The sequence below is a fragment of the Nycticebus coucang genome, chromosome 2 (assembly GCF_027406575.1).
Source record: "Nycticebus coucang isolate mNycCou1 chromosome 2, mNycCou1.pri, whole genome shotgun sequence".
Lineage (NCBI taxonomy): Eukaryota > Metazoa > Chordata > Mammalia > Primates > Lorisidae > Nycticebus > Nycticebus coucang.
In genome coordinates, this window is record NC_069781.1 from 167203696 (window position 1) to 167222248 (window position 18553).

Sequence of the window (18553 nt, forward strand, 5' to 3'; positions counted from 1 at the left end):
GAAAGAAAGAACAAAGATTCTCAACACTGCTGCCTGGGATCAGTCACATCCAAGATCAGTTTCTTGGACGTGTCACTTCAACTTTCAGACCCTCAATGATGATAATAATAATGTCTTTTATATGCCTCAGTTAGCTATTAGACTAAGAATTAAAATTCTGATAAAAAACATTTATTTTGGGGCCAGGCACAAAAATGGATTAGAGGCTCACACCTCTAATCCTAGCACTCTAGGAGGCCAAGTCAGGAGGATCACTTGAGCTCAGGTGTTTGAGACTAGCTTAACAAAGTTGAGACTCCATCTCTATTTATATAGATATATTTTTGAGACAGAATCTCACTTCGTCCCCTGGGTAGAGTGCTGTGGCATCATAACTCACAGCAACTTCAAACTCTTGTGCTCAAGTGATTCTGTTGTCTCAGTCCTCACCCCTCTAACCCCCCACCATGAGTAGCTAGGACTACAGGCACCCGCCACAACGCCCTGCTGTTTTTTATTTTATTTTATTTTTTTGAGACGGATTCTCACTTTGTCAACCTCTGTAGAGTGTGTAGTGTCATAGCTCACAGCAACCTCTAACTCTTGGACTCAAGTGATTCTCCTGCCTCAGCCTCCCAAGTAGCTGGGATTACAGGCTCTTACCACAATGCCCAGCTATTTTTAGAGATAGGGTCTCAGTCTTGCTCAGGCTGGTCTCAAACCTGTGAGCTCAGGGCAATCCACCATCCTCAGCCTCCCAGAGTGCTGGGATTACAGGATTACAGGCATGAGCCACCACACCTGGCCTGCTTCTCTATTCTTGTGATGCTTTACTAAAAAGAATGTGTTCCACCTCCATCCAGGTTAATACACAAGATAAGTTTTTTTCTATTTTTTAAAAATATAAATAGAGGGCAGTGCCTGTGGCTCAAAGGAGTAGGGTGCCAGCCCCATATGCCAGAGGTAGTGGGTTCAAACCCAGCCCTGGCCAAAAACTGCAAAAAAAAAAAAAAAAAATTATATATATATATATATAGAGAGAGAGAGAGAGAGAGAGAGAATGAACTGTGGCTTTTGGGGGGGCTCCTCCAAAAAAAAAGTATGGAGAAGCAAAAATCCATTGTACTCAGTTATAATACGAAGGCAGTAGAAGAGCTAATACAAGTGGGAGGGGAGGGGTATAAAGGAGGGAAGAAAGGGAAGGGGAGAAAGTGATGGTGGGTCGTGGTGTATGGCATATCTCTGGGGGTGGGACACAATTATGAGAGACTTTATCTGACAAATGCAGTCAGTATAACCTAATTCTTTGTACCCTCAATGAATCACAAACAATAAAAAAAAGTATGTATAAAAAAAGGAAAAAAAGGGTGGTGCCTATGGCTCAGTGAGTAGGGTGGCAGGTTCAAACCTGGCCCCAGCCAAACTGCAACAAAAAAATAGCTAGGCGTTGTGGCGGGCGCCTGTAGTCCCAGCTACTTGTGAGGCTGAGGCAAGAGAATCGCCTAAGCCCAAGAGCTGGAAGTTGCTGTGAGCTGTGACGCCACGGCACTCTACCAAGGGTAACAAAATGAGACTCTGTCTCTTAAAAAAAAAAAAAAGGAAAAAAACTTCTGAAAAGAAAAAAATTATTCTTATTTATTTTTTGAGACAGAGTCTCACTATGTTGCCCTTGGTAGAGTGCTGTGGCATCACAGCTCACAGCAACCTTAAACTCTTAGGCTTAAATGATTCTCTTGCCTCAGCCTCCCAAGTAGCTGGGACAACAGGCGTCTGCCACAATACCCGGCTATTTTTTTGTTGAAGTTGTTGTTGTCGTTTGGCAGGCCCAGGCTGGGTTTGAACTCGACGTTCTGGTGTGTGTGGCTGGCACCCTAGCTGCTGAGCTACAGGTGCCGAGCCTATTTTTTATTTATTTACTTATTTTTAAAATGTTTTTATTTTAATTTTTTTTGCAGTTTTTGGCTGGGGCTGGGTTTGAACCCGACACCTGCGGCATATGGGGCTGGTGCCCTACCCCTTTGAGCCACCAGGCACCGCCCCTATTTTTATTTATTAATACTAAAGTTTTGGAACCAATTGTATGATAACTAATGTTTATTATCAAGCCAGGCCACATGCCTTACCAGTATTGTCTCTAATCCTCACAACTGCAATATTGATATTACCTGCCTTTTTATAGATGAGAAAAATGAGGCACAGAAATATGCCGAGGACTTGTCATCAAAATATTGCTAAAAACCCCATAAAATATATCTTGAGTAATTATTAAAAATGTCCTTTGATATACCTATTTAGAAAGTGAATGCTATGAACATCCTTAGAATTTTCTTTAACTTCATTTAATCTTTATTGCTGTATATATTTGGTCACTAAATCCTGTCAATTATTTTTACCAAGAAGTCTTCCATACGTATCTCATCCTCTTTATTCCCATGGCCACGAGGCTGGATTAAGCTTCCCTTACTCCTTATGTGATCCCCAGACCTTCCAATCTGGCCATCTTCCTAACTGGACTAATTTTAGGTTTCCCCTGCCATACTTAAGATGTAGAGAGCAACAGTGTCAAGTTGACACCAAGAATTGCTTAACATGGGCACAGGGCCACTGTCTTTCTTGGCTCTCAAGTTGAGGCCTCGACCTAGAGTGTCCCTGTAGTATCTTTTAGTTAAGCAATATCCACTGCAGTTGATATCCCCTGATGGGTTACTAAGTTGTGGGTTATATTGAGACTAATTTGTTCCTAATGTTAATGTGCTGAAATTTGCAAGATTATTAATATAAATTAGTAGATCTATTAATATCAATTATTAATAGAACAGATTCAAATTATCTTGATGATAAACCACTCTGTCTCACTTAGATTTCCATATGCTTTGTGAGTGCAAGAGAAAAGGATCAGATTACAGCAAATGTGCCATCGTTTGCACATAACCCTACCTAAACCTTGCCTTGTGTGTCACAACACAGCCGTCATGCCATATGTGAGAATCTGGGTGCAGTGGGTCACATCTATAGTCCCAGTACCCTGGGAGGCTGAGGTGGGTGGATTGCTTGAGCTCAAGAGTTCAAGACCAGCCTGTGCAAGAGGGAGACCCAGTCTCTACTAAAAATAGAAAAATTAGCCAGACGTTGTGGAAGTCACTTATAGTCCCAGCTGCTTGGGAGGCTACAAGAGGATCACTTGAGCCTAAGAGTTTGAGGTTGCTGTGAGCTATGACTAATGCCACAGGACTCTAGCCTGGGCAACAGAGTGAGACTCTATCTCCAAGAAAACCCCCCAGATGTTGGAGGTTGGTTGTTCTTCCATTGGTTTCCATTAACTACTGCTAGCATATACTTCAGTAGTTCAAAATATAAGTATCTCCCTCTATTCCTACTTTTTTTTGTCTATTATAAAACTGGGACTCTAAGCCTGTATACTGTTTTCCCCACTGGACTGGCTTCAGCTAAGACAAGAAGGAAAGCGTTTACTTTTGAGGCTGCTGATAAGGGAGGTCTCTTAAGTCTTCCTTGTTCTTTGTGAATCATACCACTGCTATATTTTTTGGTTCCAGATATTCTTGGAGAACTTGGAACATGAAGACACCTTTGTGTATCTGTCTGCAATTCAGGGTAAGTTAGTCTCAGAAAAGGACTTTGAGTCTTGGACCAAAGATTATATCATGTTTGCACAAAATCTGTACAGTCATAAAGCCACAAGACTGCTGGTCAATTCATCCACTTTTCTGCTTCCTAGCTAGGGCATGATAAATAATAATAATAATATTCTTGGAGGGTTCCCAAAAGGTCCCTGTGGAGTTTCAGTGTCCATAATAGTAAGGAAATTTTTATTAATGTTTACTTATCATTATATAGATCAAATTCCATTTCTTCTAATTCAAGGAAATAAAGAATGGCTCACACATGAGTTCTTACTACATTGACCATTTATGTTACTTAACTACAGTCTCTTTGCTCTCAGTTCAAGCTAAAAGAATCTCATAGTATTTAATATTTTTTCATCAAAACATTTTGTACAATAATTTTTTGTCTTTTTATGGTTCTTTGTTTTTCTACACATTTCCATTAATTTGTGGATTCCAAATGTAGAGAATTAGGTGCTCTCCCCAGACCTGCTGAAAAGTCAGAATTTTTTTTTTTAAGATAGTCTTACTTTGTCCCCCTCGGTAGAGTACCGTGGCATCACAGCTCACAGCATCCTCAAACTCTTGGGCTTAAGAGATCCTCTTGCCTCAGTCTCCCAAGTAGCTGGGACTACAGGCGCCTTCCACAATACCTAGCTATTTGTTTTTAGAGACGAGTCTCGCTCTTGCTCAGGCTGGTCTTGAACTCCTGAGTTTAGATGATCTGCCCACCTTGGCCCCCTAGAGTGCTAGGATTACAGGTGTGAGCCACCCTACCTGCCCAAAAAGTCAGAATTAACTTGGTTTCTCTTGGTCTTGACGTGCAGTATAGTTGCTAAGAGCTGGGATCCTAGAGGTAGACCACCTAGGTGCATCTCCCCACTCTCCTGCTTCTCAGCTATAGCTATGGTAATTTGGACTTTGGCAAATTACTTAGTCCCTGTGGGCTTTGATTTCTTGTTTCCGAAAAGGAGACTAAATGGGAATGTAAAATGGTATAGCCACTTTGGAAAACAGTCTGAAGTTTTTCAAAGAGTATCTCCACTTAGCATAGCATTACCACTCAGCCAAAATTCTACTCCTAGGTATACACTTGAAAGAAATGAAAACATATTTCTACACAAAAACTTACATGTGAATGTTCACAGAAGCTTTATTCACAATAGCCCAAAAGTGGAAACAACCTATACATCATCAGTTTATGAGTGGATAAACAAAATGTGGTATACTTTCAGCTTTAAAAATTAATGAAGTACTACTGATATGTACTACAACAGGAATGAATCTTAAAAACATTTTACATGAAAGACACTGGTCATGGCCCGGCGCCTGTGGCTCAAGTGACTAAGGCACCAGCCACATACACCTGAGCTGGCGGGTTCGAATCCAGTCTGGGCCCGCCAAACAACGATGACGGCTGCAACCAAAAAATAGCTGGTTGTTGTGGCTGGTGCCTGTAGTCCCAGCTACTTGGGAGGCTGAGGCAGGAGAATCGCTTAAGCCCAGGAGTTGGAGGTTACTGTGAGCTGTGATGCTATGGCACTCTACCCAGGGCGACAGCTTGAGGCTCTGTCTCAACAAAAAAAAAAAAAAAAGAAAGAAAGACACTGGTCACAAAATACAATAGAACCTCTGTGAGTTGATCATCGAAGGGCTTACAACAAGCTGGTCAACATACAAAGGTGGTCAGCATAAGGCAGTAGGCCTGCTGTGCTGATACATACATGTGGTACATGTCTGGTCTATGAAAACTAGGTTAACTTAAGGAAGTGGTGAACTGTGGAGGTTCCACAGGCAGTCAACTGGGGAGGTTTCACGCTACATTTTGTATGATTACATTTATATGAAATGTCTAGAATAGGCAAAATTATAGAGACAAAATAAATTAGTGGTTGCCTAGGGATGAGGGTAAGGGGGTGATTATTGAGGGTGACAGCTGAAGGGTATGAGATTTCTTTCTGTGTGATGAAAATGTTCTGAAATTGATTGCGGTAGTGGTTGTACAACTCCGTGCGTATGCTAGGAACCATTGAGTTGTATACTTCAAATGGGTGAATTGTATGATATATGAATTATATCTATCTATGTAAAGCTATTACTAAAAAAACAGCAAAACATAGTAAGAAAGGAGAGGGCTAAAACTGTCGGAGCCTAAAGAGATAGGATGACTAAGTGTAAAGTGGTAGATTGGATCCTGGAACAGAAAAAGGACATTAGAGAAAAACTAAAGAAATCTGAATAAATTATGGACTTTAGTTGATAAGGGAGTATCAATATTATTTCAATAATTGTAACAGATACACCATATAAATGTAAGATGTTAATATTTGGGGCAACTGGCTATAGAGCACAGGCATTGTCCAGGTTATGGACACCCCAATTTACAGCATTTCATACTTGCAAATGGCTTCCCAAGCTTCCCCATTAGGATACTATATAATTAAATAGTTAAAATAATAATTTGGGAACTAGTTTCTTCCACGCATGAAAACAAACTTGCATAGCGTAAGCGGTTTGTGGGCACAGCATTTTTACACTTAACAGCTACTCTCACAGATATGCAGAGAAACAGCCGATAGAAACATAAACGAAGAAGAAGATCCCTAGCAAAGAAAGTTTACAACAGAGGAATTAGCTGAAACCTTTTGTCTCATGGAAGCAGGACTTGCTAAGCTTGAGGAGCAAGATCCTAACAGGGAGCAGTTTACAGTGGAGCAGTTTACCTGCCAATTAGAGTATCAACTGCTACAAGCCCGTTTATGATGAAAAAAAGAAAAAGACTGTGCAGACAGCCCTAATACTGACTTCAAGAAACTGACTTCAGTGGTGAGTTCTCCTCCAGCAACAGAATTAAATCCTGATTCTCCAGCCTCCACCCCATCCTCTCTGACACCATTTCTATCATCATCTTTCTACTGTTAGCCTACCCTCTTGCCTCAAAAATGCCCCTTCCAGTAAGCAAGACATTGATGCAACATTAGGTGAGTGTTAGCCTTGATATTCTTTTTTGAAATTTCTCCTATCTCTTATCTAAACTTTTTTTTTTTTTTTTTTTTTTTAATTTGGCCGGGGCTGGGTTTGAACCCGCCACCTCCGGCATATGGGACCGGCGCCCTACCCGCTGAGCCACAGGTGCCACCCTATCTAAACTTTTTTTTTTCCTGAGATAGGGTCTTGCTCTGTCACCTGGCTGTGGCATCAGCCTACCTCACAGCTACCTCAAACTCCTGGGCTCAAGAGATCCTCCTGCCCCAGCCTCCCAAGTAGCTGGGACTACAGACAGGTGCCACCACACACAACTAATTTGTCTGTTTTTTGTAGAGACAGGTTTGAGACTCTTGCACAGTCTGGTCTTGAACTCCTGGCCTCAAATAATCCTCCTGCCTCAGCCTCCAAAAGTGCTAAGATTATAGGCGTGAGCCATTGTGCCTGGCCTAAACTTTTTGTATGAGTTTATTTTTATGTTCTGTTTGCCCAAATTGAAAGAAAGCATAATAGTTTTTGTAACTTATTATTAGTACAGGAGTATTATTATTATAGTATTATTCTATATTATTATTACCACATCTGGGCCATTATAGTATTATTGTTGTTATTACTGTATATGCATTGTTTATCAGGGACCTGAGCTCTTTACAAATCTGACCTAAAGACATTCTCAGGAACACTGGTGTTTGTAACATGCACTTAAAATTCGTAACCCAGGGATTGCCTGTATATGGAAACTATACTATATTCTCAATAATTCTGTAATCTAAGACTTATTTATTTATTTATTTTTTTTGGTAGTTCTTGGCCAGGGCTGGGTTTGAACCTGCCACCTCCAGCATATGGGACCAGAGCCCTACTCCTTTGAGCCACAGGTGCCACCCCTAAGACTTTTATCATAAAAAGTTTATATAGTTTGGGTGCGGTGGCTCACGACTGTAATCCTAGCACACTTGGGAGGCTGAGGCAGGAAGATTACTTGAACTCAGGAGTTTGAGACCGACCTGAGCAAGAGTGAGACACCATCTCTACTAAAAAAGTAGAAAAAATTATCTGGGTATTGTGGCAGGCACCTGTAGTCCCAGCTACTTGGGAGGCTGAAGCAGGAGGATCACTTGAACCCAGGAATTTAAGGTTGCTGTGAGCTAGGCTGATGCCATGGCACTCTAGCCTGGGGCAAAAATATGAGACTCTTGTCTCCAAGAAAATAAAAAATAAAAATTTTATGTAGAAAAGGGAAGCTAATATTAGGATTAAATGAGTTAATTAATACCTTAAAAATGCTCAGCACATAGTGTTCAATATGTTAGCAATTGTTATTTTAGTGTTATTATCATCATCCTAATCATCACTGTTACTTCTACTGTTAGATCACTAGGTAATAATGTGGGGATCTGTGTAACTTCTCAAATCTAAAGCTTGAATAGGCTGATTCTATCAGTTAGGCATTGATATTTAATAACTATCCCAAAACTCAGTGGCAAAACATCCTTTATTGTGGCTCACACATCTGTAACCAGTTGTTCTTCTCTGGGCTTGGTTAGGCAGCTCTGCTTCTGACTTCGGGTTAACAGGCCAGCTGTGGTGGTTCTGCTTCACATGGTCCTGATCATCCCTGGGTAGTGGCTTAATAGGGCATGTTCTCCTCATGACGATGGCAGAAGTGTCAGAGAGAAGGATCATCCCGAGGCCTCTGTAGATGTAAGCTTAGAACAGGCATCCATTGCCTCTGCCTTATTCTGTCAGCTACAGCAAGTCATGTGGCTCAACCCCAAAGTCCAAGGGGTGGAGTGGGACAAACTGTCAAGTCATAAAGCAAAGAACGTGGATGCAGGGAGGGTTAAAGAATTGACACCATTGGTCAGGTGGATTGCCTGAGCCAGAGTGAGACCTTGTCTCTACTAAAAATAGAAAAACTAGTCTGGTGTTGTGGCAGGTGCCTGTAGTCCTAGCTACTCAGGAGGCTGGGCCCAGGAGTTTGAGGTTGCTATGTGCTATGATGCCATGGCACTCTATCTAGGGTGACCAAGTGAGATTCTGTCTCAAAGAAAAAAAAAGAATTGACACCAGTTGTATAGTTCTTCACACTGATGAAGAAAAAGGCGCAAAAGCATGTACGGGTTCTTACTGGCTAGGCGCAAAAGCATGTGCAGGTTCTTACTGGCTAGTTCTTTCTGGTTATAATTTGGATGAGCTCTATACTGGCTTAGAAGTATTAGAAACTTAAGTGAGCTGGCAGAGGGGAAAGCATACAGAGATGAAGGCGTCGGCCTTGGGAATCTGTCTTTATTCAACAAGCATATATTGCTTACCTACTGTATTCAAAATACTTTGTATTGACTGTTGTGATTAGTTTAAAAAGCAAAAGGAGAATTCTTCAAAAGAGAAAAAATGACCACCTAAGGCCAGGCCTGTAATCCTAGCACTCTGGGAGGTTAAGGCTGATGGATTGCCTGAGCTCAGGAGTTCGAGACCACTTGAGCACGAGTGAGACTGCGTATCAAAGTAAGATTCTGTCTCAAAAAAAAGAAAAAAGACTGCCTAATAGAGGTAAAAGACAACTAGGTAAGAGCAGAATCCCTAAGAGTAGAGGGTTTCAAAGAAGAAAGTAATTATCTGCAGCCAACGGGTCAAAGAGGTCAGCAATTGTGATAGGCCTGTGGGCTCAGTAGGACTCAAAAGGCCACAAGGCCATGAGTGATACTCAGATAAATCAATGAAGCAAGAACCTACTATGCCTATAATTAGTTAAGTCTCAGAAAATATGTCATCCTGCACTTTTCCCAAGAAACTATATTTCTATCAAGGAAATGGTTTTCATTGATTTTTTTTTTTTTAGGACTGGGTTTTCGGGAAATGGTAATGTGTCATTCTAATGTGGCAACATTGCTGTTTGGAATAAGCATCTTAGCTGATTAACCCATTGAACTCATTAGTCTCAAGGGTATGCTATACAATCACAACTGTTGGTGTTGTGTTTATTTTTAGAAATTTTAGGGCGGCGCCTGTGGCTCATGGAGTAGGGCGCCGGTCCCATATGCCGGAGGTGGCGGGTTCAAACTCAGCCCCGGCCAAAAATCACAAAAAAAAAAAAAGAAATTTTAATTGGTGTGCAAATCAGTTAGGAGCTAATTTGGCGATGAAGAGCCTGGGAGGTAGAGGTGTAATTTCTCTTCTTAGCTCCCCCAGATAGACAAGTTAGAACTAATTAATGTTTTTGGTGTTTGTAACATGCACTTAAAAGCCAAAGCCTTAGGTAAATTTCCCATTAAGGAAGGAAGGAGATGAATTTTCCCACCTGTATTGCCAATGTAGCTTGCCCAGGCCAAAAGAACTCCAGGAACAAAGCCACTCTGGACTCCCAGTTGGACAAGAACAGCCCACTTGTCCTGGAGTATAAGAGATGCCTGGGTGTGATTCGAGTAGCATTTAGTTATGGGGACTGTGCATGTTTACACTGTCCTTTTCTAGGCTGCCTAAATGGCTCCATGGGAACATTGCAGTATACTTCTTACTTCATTTATTGATATTTTGGATTTCTTTTATAAATTTTTACCAATTCTCTCTATAGTCTAGTCAGAGAGTAGAGTGGAATTAAATAAACTTATTCAAGAGATATTTATTGATGCCTGACTGAGGAATTCCTGATGTATGTATTATCTGTTCATCACAACAATCTAAGAATTAACTGCCTTATGATTAAATGTTAATTTTATGAAAAACTGTGTAGCTCTTGAAAAAGTAGTGATTGATTTAGTTATTCTAGCAGGTGCTCCCGGGTACTCAGAAGCAACTGCTTCAGTTACAGGATTATGTACAAAGTTACTGAGTTTCAATTACCATACAGAGTTTACAGATAGACTACTTTATCTTAAATAGACTGGTATTAACGTCTCTCCTTTTTCTACTCTTTGTATATTTCTTTTTTGTTATTTTTATCATCATTATTACACAAGTAATGCATTCTTTTTTTTTTTTAATTTAAATGGCAAGAGCGGTACCTGTGGCTCAGTGGGTAGGGCCCCAGCCCCATATACTGAGGGCGGTGGGTTCAAACCCAGCCCCGGCCGAACTGCAACAGCAACAAAAAAAAATAACGGGGCGTTGTGGCAGGCGCCTGTAGTCCCAGCTACTTGGGAGGCTGAGGCAAGAGAATCGCCTAAGCCCAGGAGTTGGAGGTTGCTGTGAGCTGTGTGATGCCACAGCACTCTACCAAGGGCAAAAAAGTGAGATTCTGTCTCTACAAAAGAAAAAAAAAAAAGAATTTAAATGGTAAGCACATAAGATAAAAGGTAGAAGTCCTTCCCTTTGCTAAAGTAGGAGTTAAGGGGCTGGACGCTGTGGCTTACACCTGTAATCTTAGCACTCTGGGAGGCCAAGACCAGTGGATCACCTGAGCTCAGGAGTTTGAGACCAGCCTGAGCCAGACTGAGACTGTCTCTAAAAATAACCAGGCATTATGGCGGGCGCCTGTAGTCCCAGCTACTTGGGAGGCTGAGGCAAGAGAATCAGTTAAGCCAAGAGTGTGAAATTGTTGTGAGCTGTGATGCAATGGCACTCTACCAAAGGGCAGCAAAGTGAGACTGTGTCAAAAAATAAAATAGGAGTTAACTATGTCCTTGAGAGTCCCATAATGTATACTGTATGTTTGGAGCATTTTTCACATTTCAATTTTGAAATAGATGTTCAGTAATGAATGTGATAAATAAGTGGAGTAATATCTTTTCTTCAATAAGATATTATAGCCAGAATTTTTTAATCTGCTCGTGTGTCCTCTTAGACACTTTCAATCATTTAAAGGGTATTTTGAAAGCAACAGTTGTATGTGGGGGATCCAGTTGATGTCTCTCAGTGTCAAAAAGATCTTTGAATAAAACTACCTGGCTTGTTAAAAAAACAACAACAACAACAACAACAAAAAAAAAACCCATTCAGAGCCAAGCATGGGAGGTGAAAGTATGCCAGTGTGTGTAGAGTGAAGAGAATCTTGACATGCCCAAACATATCACACCAGCTCTTCCTTTCAGAAAAGAGTTTTCAGCCAAGGGAGGGAAGGCAAAAGGCCCAGAAGGGGGAAAGTGGATACGAGATGAAATTTTTTTACAAGTTTCAAACTGAGCAGGACTACAAGTCTTAACTTGTCAGGGACTGAACTCTCCACCTCATTCTCAGATTTCTACCTCAAAGTTGAGAAACTATTAACTGAAAATAATTCTGTCTCTTGAAGGATCATCTAATTGGATCTGGCATTGAAATTTGGAATAGAGTCCTGTGAAATTTATCCTCTTCATTTGTGTCCTGGAAATAGGAAGATTTCTTTCTTTTTTTTGAGACTCACTTTGCCTCCCTTGGTAGAGTGCCATGGCATCATAGCTCACAGCAGCCTCAAACTGTTGGGCTCAAGTGATCTTCTAGCCTCAGTCTCCAAGCTGGGATTACAGGTGCCTGCAACAATACCCGTCTATTTTAGAAACAGGGTCTTGCTCTTGCTCAGGCTGGTCTCAAAGTCCTGAGCTCAATCTGCCCACCTTGGCCTCCCAGAGTGCTAGGATTACAGGCATGAGCCACAGTGCCCAGCCTCAGATTTCTTTTATGTCCTGACCTAATTAACAAATTAGTATTTAGTAAATGTCTCCATATGTGCTGTCTCAGTAAATTCTTTAAATAGTTCTAGAAAGTAGACATTATCTCAATTTTTTAAAACTTCTTATTTGATATATAATTTATGTGCTTAAAATCCACCCAGTTAAACTGTGTAAGTCAATGGTTGTTAGTATATTTAAAGAGTTGTACAACCATCACCACTTTCTAATTTTGGAACATTTTTATCACCTCATACCCATTATCAGTCACTTCCTATTATTCATTCCCTCAGCCCTTACCAACTACTGATCTACCACAAATCTCTATGGATTTGCCTATTTGGGGCACCTCATGTACAGTAGAACCTTCAGAGCTGACCCCCTCTCTACATAGACCACATCCTTAAGTTGACCTAATTTTCATTGACCGGACGGACATGCACCACATGTACATATCAGTACAGTCGGCTTAGTTCCTTATGTTGACCACTGTACATTGAGCAATTTGTACAGTCCCTTGAGTGGTCAACTTACAGAGATTCTACTGTAAACAGAATCATAATATGTGGTCGCTTCTGTCTGGCTCCTTTCATGTTAGCATAACGTCTTTGAGGTTTATTTATGTTGTAGCAGGAGTCAGTACTTTGTTCCTTTTTATGACTGAATAGTATTCCGTTGTATTGCTTAGCAACATTTTGTTTATCTGTTCATCAGTTGATGGACACTAATTTCTACTTTTTGGCTATTATGAATGATATAGCTGCAAACATTTGTGTACAAGTTTTATGTGGACACATGTTTTCCGGAATGTACACTTAGGAGTGGAATTGCTAGGTTGAATAATAAGTCTATGTTTATCCTTTTGAGGAAGTGTCAGACTATTTTCCAAAATGTCTATACCATTTTCCATCCCTACCAACAATGTGTGACAGTTCCACTTTCTCCACATCCTTGCCAATACTTGTTATTGTCTTTTTTTATTATAGCTGTCAAAACTAAGTAAACTACAGAGGCAAATCTCTAAATTTAAAATGTTTTAATTGGAAGCAAGAATCACAGTTTGGGGCATACAAACAGAATGAGTGGTGTTCAGTATATTCAAAGAACAAAGGGAAGGTTAGAGGGTTTTTTTTGTTTGTTTTGCGACAATCTTACTTTGTCGTCCTCAGTAGAGTGTGGTAGCATCATAGTTCACAACAACCTCAAACTCTTGGGCTCCAGTGATCCTCTTGCCTCAGTCTCCTGAGTAGCTGGGACTACAGGTACCCGCCACAACACTGGCTGTTTTTCATAGATGGGGTCTCTGTTGCTCGGCTGGTCTCAAACTCCTGAGCCAAGGAATCCATCCACCTTGACCTCCCAGAGTGCTAGGATTACAGGCAAGAACCACCATACCCCAACTGGAGGTTTTATAAGAAGAAGAAATGTTAGGTATTATTTAAAAATTTCATGGGCACTAGTAAAGTTTTGGAGATGTGGCAAACTAGTGGGTATTAGCAATGGGTAAAACTAGTTCTAGGATCACAACAAGTTGTTTCATTACATTTCTCCCCCTGTTGATTAAGATCTTTTTTGAAAGTGATGATTATTTTGAACTTAGGCTTAACTGTCCCTCTCTGCTAGGATAGACCTGTCTTTTCTCTGTTTCATGTCATGGAGAAAGTATGCAGGCTTATGTCAGGGACCCAGGCCACTTTTGAGGAGTAAAGAGGCCAGAAGGGAAAATGTTCTCAGGGTAGGTTTGTCTGGAGTCGGTTATCAAGTACTACCTTACAAGTTCTGCAGGCCTGAGCAATCATCTCAAAGTGTTGGCCTGACATTATTTTTTTTGGGAGAGCTGGCTTTATGAAGGCTAGATAGGCAATAAGAACAAAGCTTAAAAATTATAATATTTTAAAAAATGACAATAATATTATAATAAATTTAGTTTGTGCAATGGTTTTAAACTAAGAACCCAAGCGTAACGGCAACAAACTAAACAAATTAAAATGGGGGAAACTGGGTGAGACCTATTGTAGCTAAGCCTGGAGTAGCATTTAATGACTGGGTCAAATTAAAGCAAAGAATGTCAGCTTTATAAAAGGGACCACCAGTAAAATTGGACAATAAGTTGTATTATGGATATTTTCTTAAGTTTTTCACTAAATGAACAAAAAGGATTTTTAGGTCAAGTTTTGTCAAATTACTTATAACACTATTGATTGTGAAATTTTGATTATGGCATTATATTGTTAAGAAAAAAGCTACCAGGCGGCGCCTGTGGCTCAGTGAGTAGGGTGCTGGCCCCATATGCCAAGGGTGGCGGGTTCAAACCCAGCCCCGGCCAAACTACAACCAAAAAAAAAAAAAATAACCGGGTGTTGTGGCGGGCGCCTGTAGTCCCAGCTGCTCGGGAGGCTAAGGCAAGAGAATCGCGTAAGCCCAAGAGTTAGAGGTTGCTGTGAGCCGTGTGATGCCATGGCACTCTACCGAGGGCGGTACAGTGAGACTCTGTCTCTACAAAAAAAAAAAGAAAAAAGCTACCATTGGGCGGCGCCTGTGGCTCAGTGAGTAGGGCGCCGACCCCATATACCGAAGGTGGTGGGTTCAGACCCGGCCCCGGCCAAACTACAACAAAAAAATATTCCGGCATTGTGGCAGGCACCTGTAGTCCCAGCTACTGGGGAGGCTGAGGCAAGAGAATCGCCTAAGCCCAGGAGTTGGAGGTTGCTGTGAGCTGTGATGTCACAGCACTCTACTGAGGGTGACAAAGTGAGACTCTGTCTCTACCAAAAAACGAAAGAAAAAAGCTACCATTAAGAGAGGTAAGAGTTTCATTATGATACAAAGTCATATTCTGACATCATAGAAAAAGTTGTTCATAGCATGGAAAATGTCAGCTTTCCATCCTAGTTTGTAGTGCGAATGTCTCTGGTTATGGCTTCATGTTGTTTGGTGAACTTTCTCTGTGGCCCATACATCAGGTGTGAGACTTGTTTTTTTGTTTTGTTTTAGGTTTTTGTTAACAAGATTTGTTTTTCTTTAATTTATCTAGTTTTAACTTATAGAGCTTTAGAAACAGTAGCTCCTATTTAGTAATTTTATGGAAGAAAATTGGATTTTAGGAACCTAGAAGAACGTAGGACTTAGTCTAGTGTATTGGAGATAGCAAGAGCTCAAACAAAATGTTCTGTTTAGAGGTATATTATAGCTTTTTCTTAGAAACAGGACTTTTTTTTTTTTTTACATTGATCACATAGGAATCTCACATTTAAAAATTTCTTGAGTCTAAGAATGCAGACCAAGGCAGACTTTAGATTTTATTTATAGTCTTGAAGTTTCTGGGCCAGCCAGGAAGTGACAATTTTTATTTACTTACTGTAAGTCTGGGAACCCTTTAAGTCAGACATTTTATGTATATTTTTAAATATGACATTTTAGTCAAAGCCTTGGTAAAATAACCAGTGTTTCTAATTGCATTTTGCTATAAGAGAGAGCAGAATTTTATTGGATTTATGTAAATAACCATATTGTCATAAGCATATTTAGAAATAGTATTTGAATTTTGGAGAAATTAAATAAGGAGAAAAAACAAATGTTTTTGTCACTGTTTACTAAGGTATTTTTTTTTTTTTTTTTTGTGGTTTTTGGCCGGGGCTGGGTTTGAACCCGCCACCTCCGGCATATGGGACCAGCACCCTACTCCTTGAGCCATAGGCACCGCCTACTAAGGTATTGTTTATGAACTTGTTGGAAATTATAAATTGCTTAAGAGAGAATTTTTTTAATACTGACAGGCACAACATTTAAGTAAAGGACTAATAATGTTTTAAATAAAAGTTATAAATTATCTATATTAGTTATTTAATCTCAGACAATTAACTGTTTATGAATTGATTGCAAATGCTTCTAGAGAAGAATTTTAAAAAATAACTCTGTGGCTAGTTGTGGTGGCTGACTCCTGTAACTCCAACACTTTGGGAGGCCAAGGTGGGAGGATTTCTTGAGGCCAGGACCAGGTTGGACAATACAGCGACATTTTATCTCTACAAAAGATTAAAAAAAAATTAGCTGAATGTGGTGGTACATGCTTGGAGTTGTAGCTGCTTGAGCCCAAGCCTTTTTATGAAAAGCTGAAGAATGATGTATGACCTGTAAATCATGTGTAGTGAGATACAGAAAAAGTTGAACATCTGAGATATGAATCTGAGAAATTCTAAAAGGAAAACTTTACCTCAAGAAATGAAATTACTATTTTAAATGAAGATGGTAGCATTTTTAAACTAAAACTAGAGAAGTTAAATAGATTTCAGGAAGAAATGACAGAAAAAGAAACTATAGTTCAGAAAAATTAAAACCTCTTATAATCTAATTAAGAGCAGATTACTATTTTAAGAAAAGCTTGTTGTATTAAATGTAAAGGGCCAGACTCTGGTCCTTTATCAATATACCCATGATACTAATGTTTAATTTTTAGAAAACACATAATGTTTAAAAATCTCGGCTAGCCTAATCACACATAAAACTTTTTTACAAGGCCTTTTTTTTTTTTAATAAATCTTTTGGACTTACTTAGATTTTTTATCACTTTTTAAAACCCACAGTCTTAGTCTTATAATTTTTTTAAACTAATTTTATAGCCTATTAGATATCAGGTGGTTACCTAATTTTTTTAAACTAATTTTATAGCCTATTAGATATCAGGTGGTTACCTAAGTAAAACCTTAAAGGTAAATACGTGCATAAGTATTTTGTTGCTAGTTCTGAAGATATAGCTGTCTTCATTAAATTAATAATATTAAATTAATCTTATTTATGGAATTACATAAATAAAGATCATTTTGGGTTAGCCTAGGCTTTTAGCTTTATGACATTAAAACATCTAGCAGAAGGTCTGGGCGTGGTGGGTCACACCTGTAATCCTAGCACTCTGGGAGGCCGAAAACAGGTGGATTGCCTGAGCTTACAGGTTCGAGACTAGCCTGAGCCAGAGTCAGACCAGGTCTCTAAAAATAGCCGGGCATTGTGGCGGGCGCCTGTAGTCCCAGCTACTCAGATGGCTGAGACAAGAGAATCACTTGAGCCCAAGAGTTTGAGGTTGCTGTGAGCTATGACTCTACGGCACTCTACTCAAGTGCAACAAAGTAAGATTCTGTCTCAAAAAAATAAAAAATAAAATATCCAGAGGGGCAAAATAAAACTGCCTGACCAGTAAACCCAGGAAAAAATGTATGTTGATAATTTTGAAGACATTTTATTTGAATTTATTTTTTATTATTTATTTATTTTGAGACAGTCTCACTTTGTCACCCTAGGTAGAGTGCCATCACAGCTCACAGCAACCTCCAGCTCTTGCGCTTAAGTGATTCTCTGGCCTCACTCTGGAGTAGCTGGGACCACAGGCACCCACCACAATGCCTGGCTTTTTTTGTTGTTGTTGCAGTTTGGCTGGGGCTGGGTTTGAAACTGCCACCCTCAGTATATGGGGCTGATGCCTTACTCACTGAGCCACAAGCACCGCCTTTTAATTGAATTTAATTGTATTTTTAGAGACAGGGTCTCACTCTGTTACCCAGGCTGAAGTGCAATTGCATAATCACAGCACATTGTAACTTCAAAGTCCTGGGCTCAAGTGATCCTCCTGCTTCAACCTCCCAAGTACCTGGGACTACAATCACACAGCTAATTTTTTTTTTTTTTTTTTTTTTTGTAGAGACAGAGTCTTACTTTATGGCCCTCGGTAGAGTGCCGTGGCCTCACACAGCTCACAGCAACCTCCAACTCCTGGGCTCAAGCGATTCTCTTGCCTCAGCCTCCCGAGTAGCTGGGACTACAGGCGCCCGCCACAACGCCCGGCTATTTTTTGGTTGCAGTTCAGCCGGGGCCGGGTTTGAACCCGCCACCCTCGGTATATGGGGCCAGCACCTTACCGACTGAGCCACAGGCGCCGCCCCTAATTTTTTTTTTTTTTTTTTTAATAAATGGGGTCTTAGTTTGTTGCCCAGACTGTTCTCCAACTCCTGGCCACAAGCAGTCCTCACACCTTGGCCTACCAAAGTGATGGGATTATAGGCATAACCCACTATACCTGACCTTAATTTTATTTTAGTTATTTATTTATTTATTTTTATTTTTTATTTTTGGGAGACAGGGTCTTCATTTTATTGCCTGTGGTAGAGTGCCGTTGCAACTTAGCTCATAGCAACCTCAAGCTCTAGGGCATAAGCAATCCTCTTGCCTCAGCCTCCTGGATAGCTGGGACTATGGGCCCCAGTCACATCACCCAACTATTTTTTTTTTTTTTTTTTTTTTTTTTTAGAGACAGGGTTTTGTTCTTGCTCAGGCTGATCTCGAACTCATGAACTTAAGCAGTCCACCAGCCTCAGCCTCCCAGAGTGCTAG

General features: G+C 40.3%; 1 protein-coding gene across 2 annotated transcripts in view; it reads left to right on the forward strand.

Moving 5' to 3' along the window:
- TANGO6 (transport and golgi organization 6 homolog) overlaps positions 1 to 18553 on the forward strand; it is a 200973-nt gene that overhangs the window by 76002 nt on the left and 106418 nt on the right. For both annotated transcript variants that reach the window (XM_053604717.1, XM_053604725.1), the window contains one exon: positions 3534 to 3591. In XM_053604717.1, coding sequence (XP_053460692.1) covers positions 3534 to 3591 — 58 coding nt within the window. The remainder of the gene's footprint in view (positions 1 to 3533; positions 3592 to 18553) is intronic.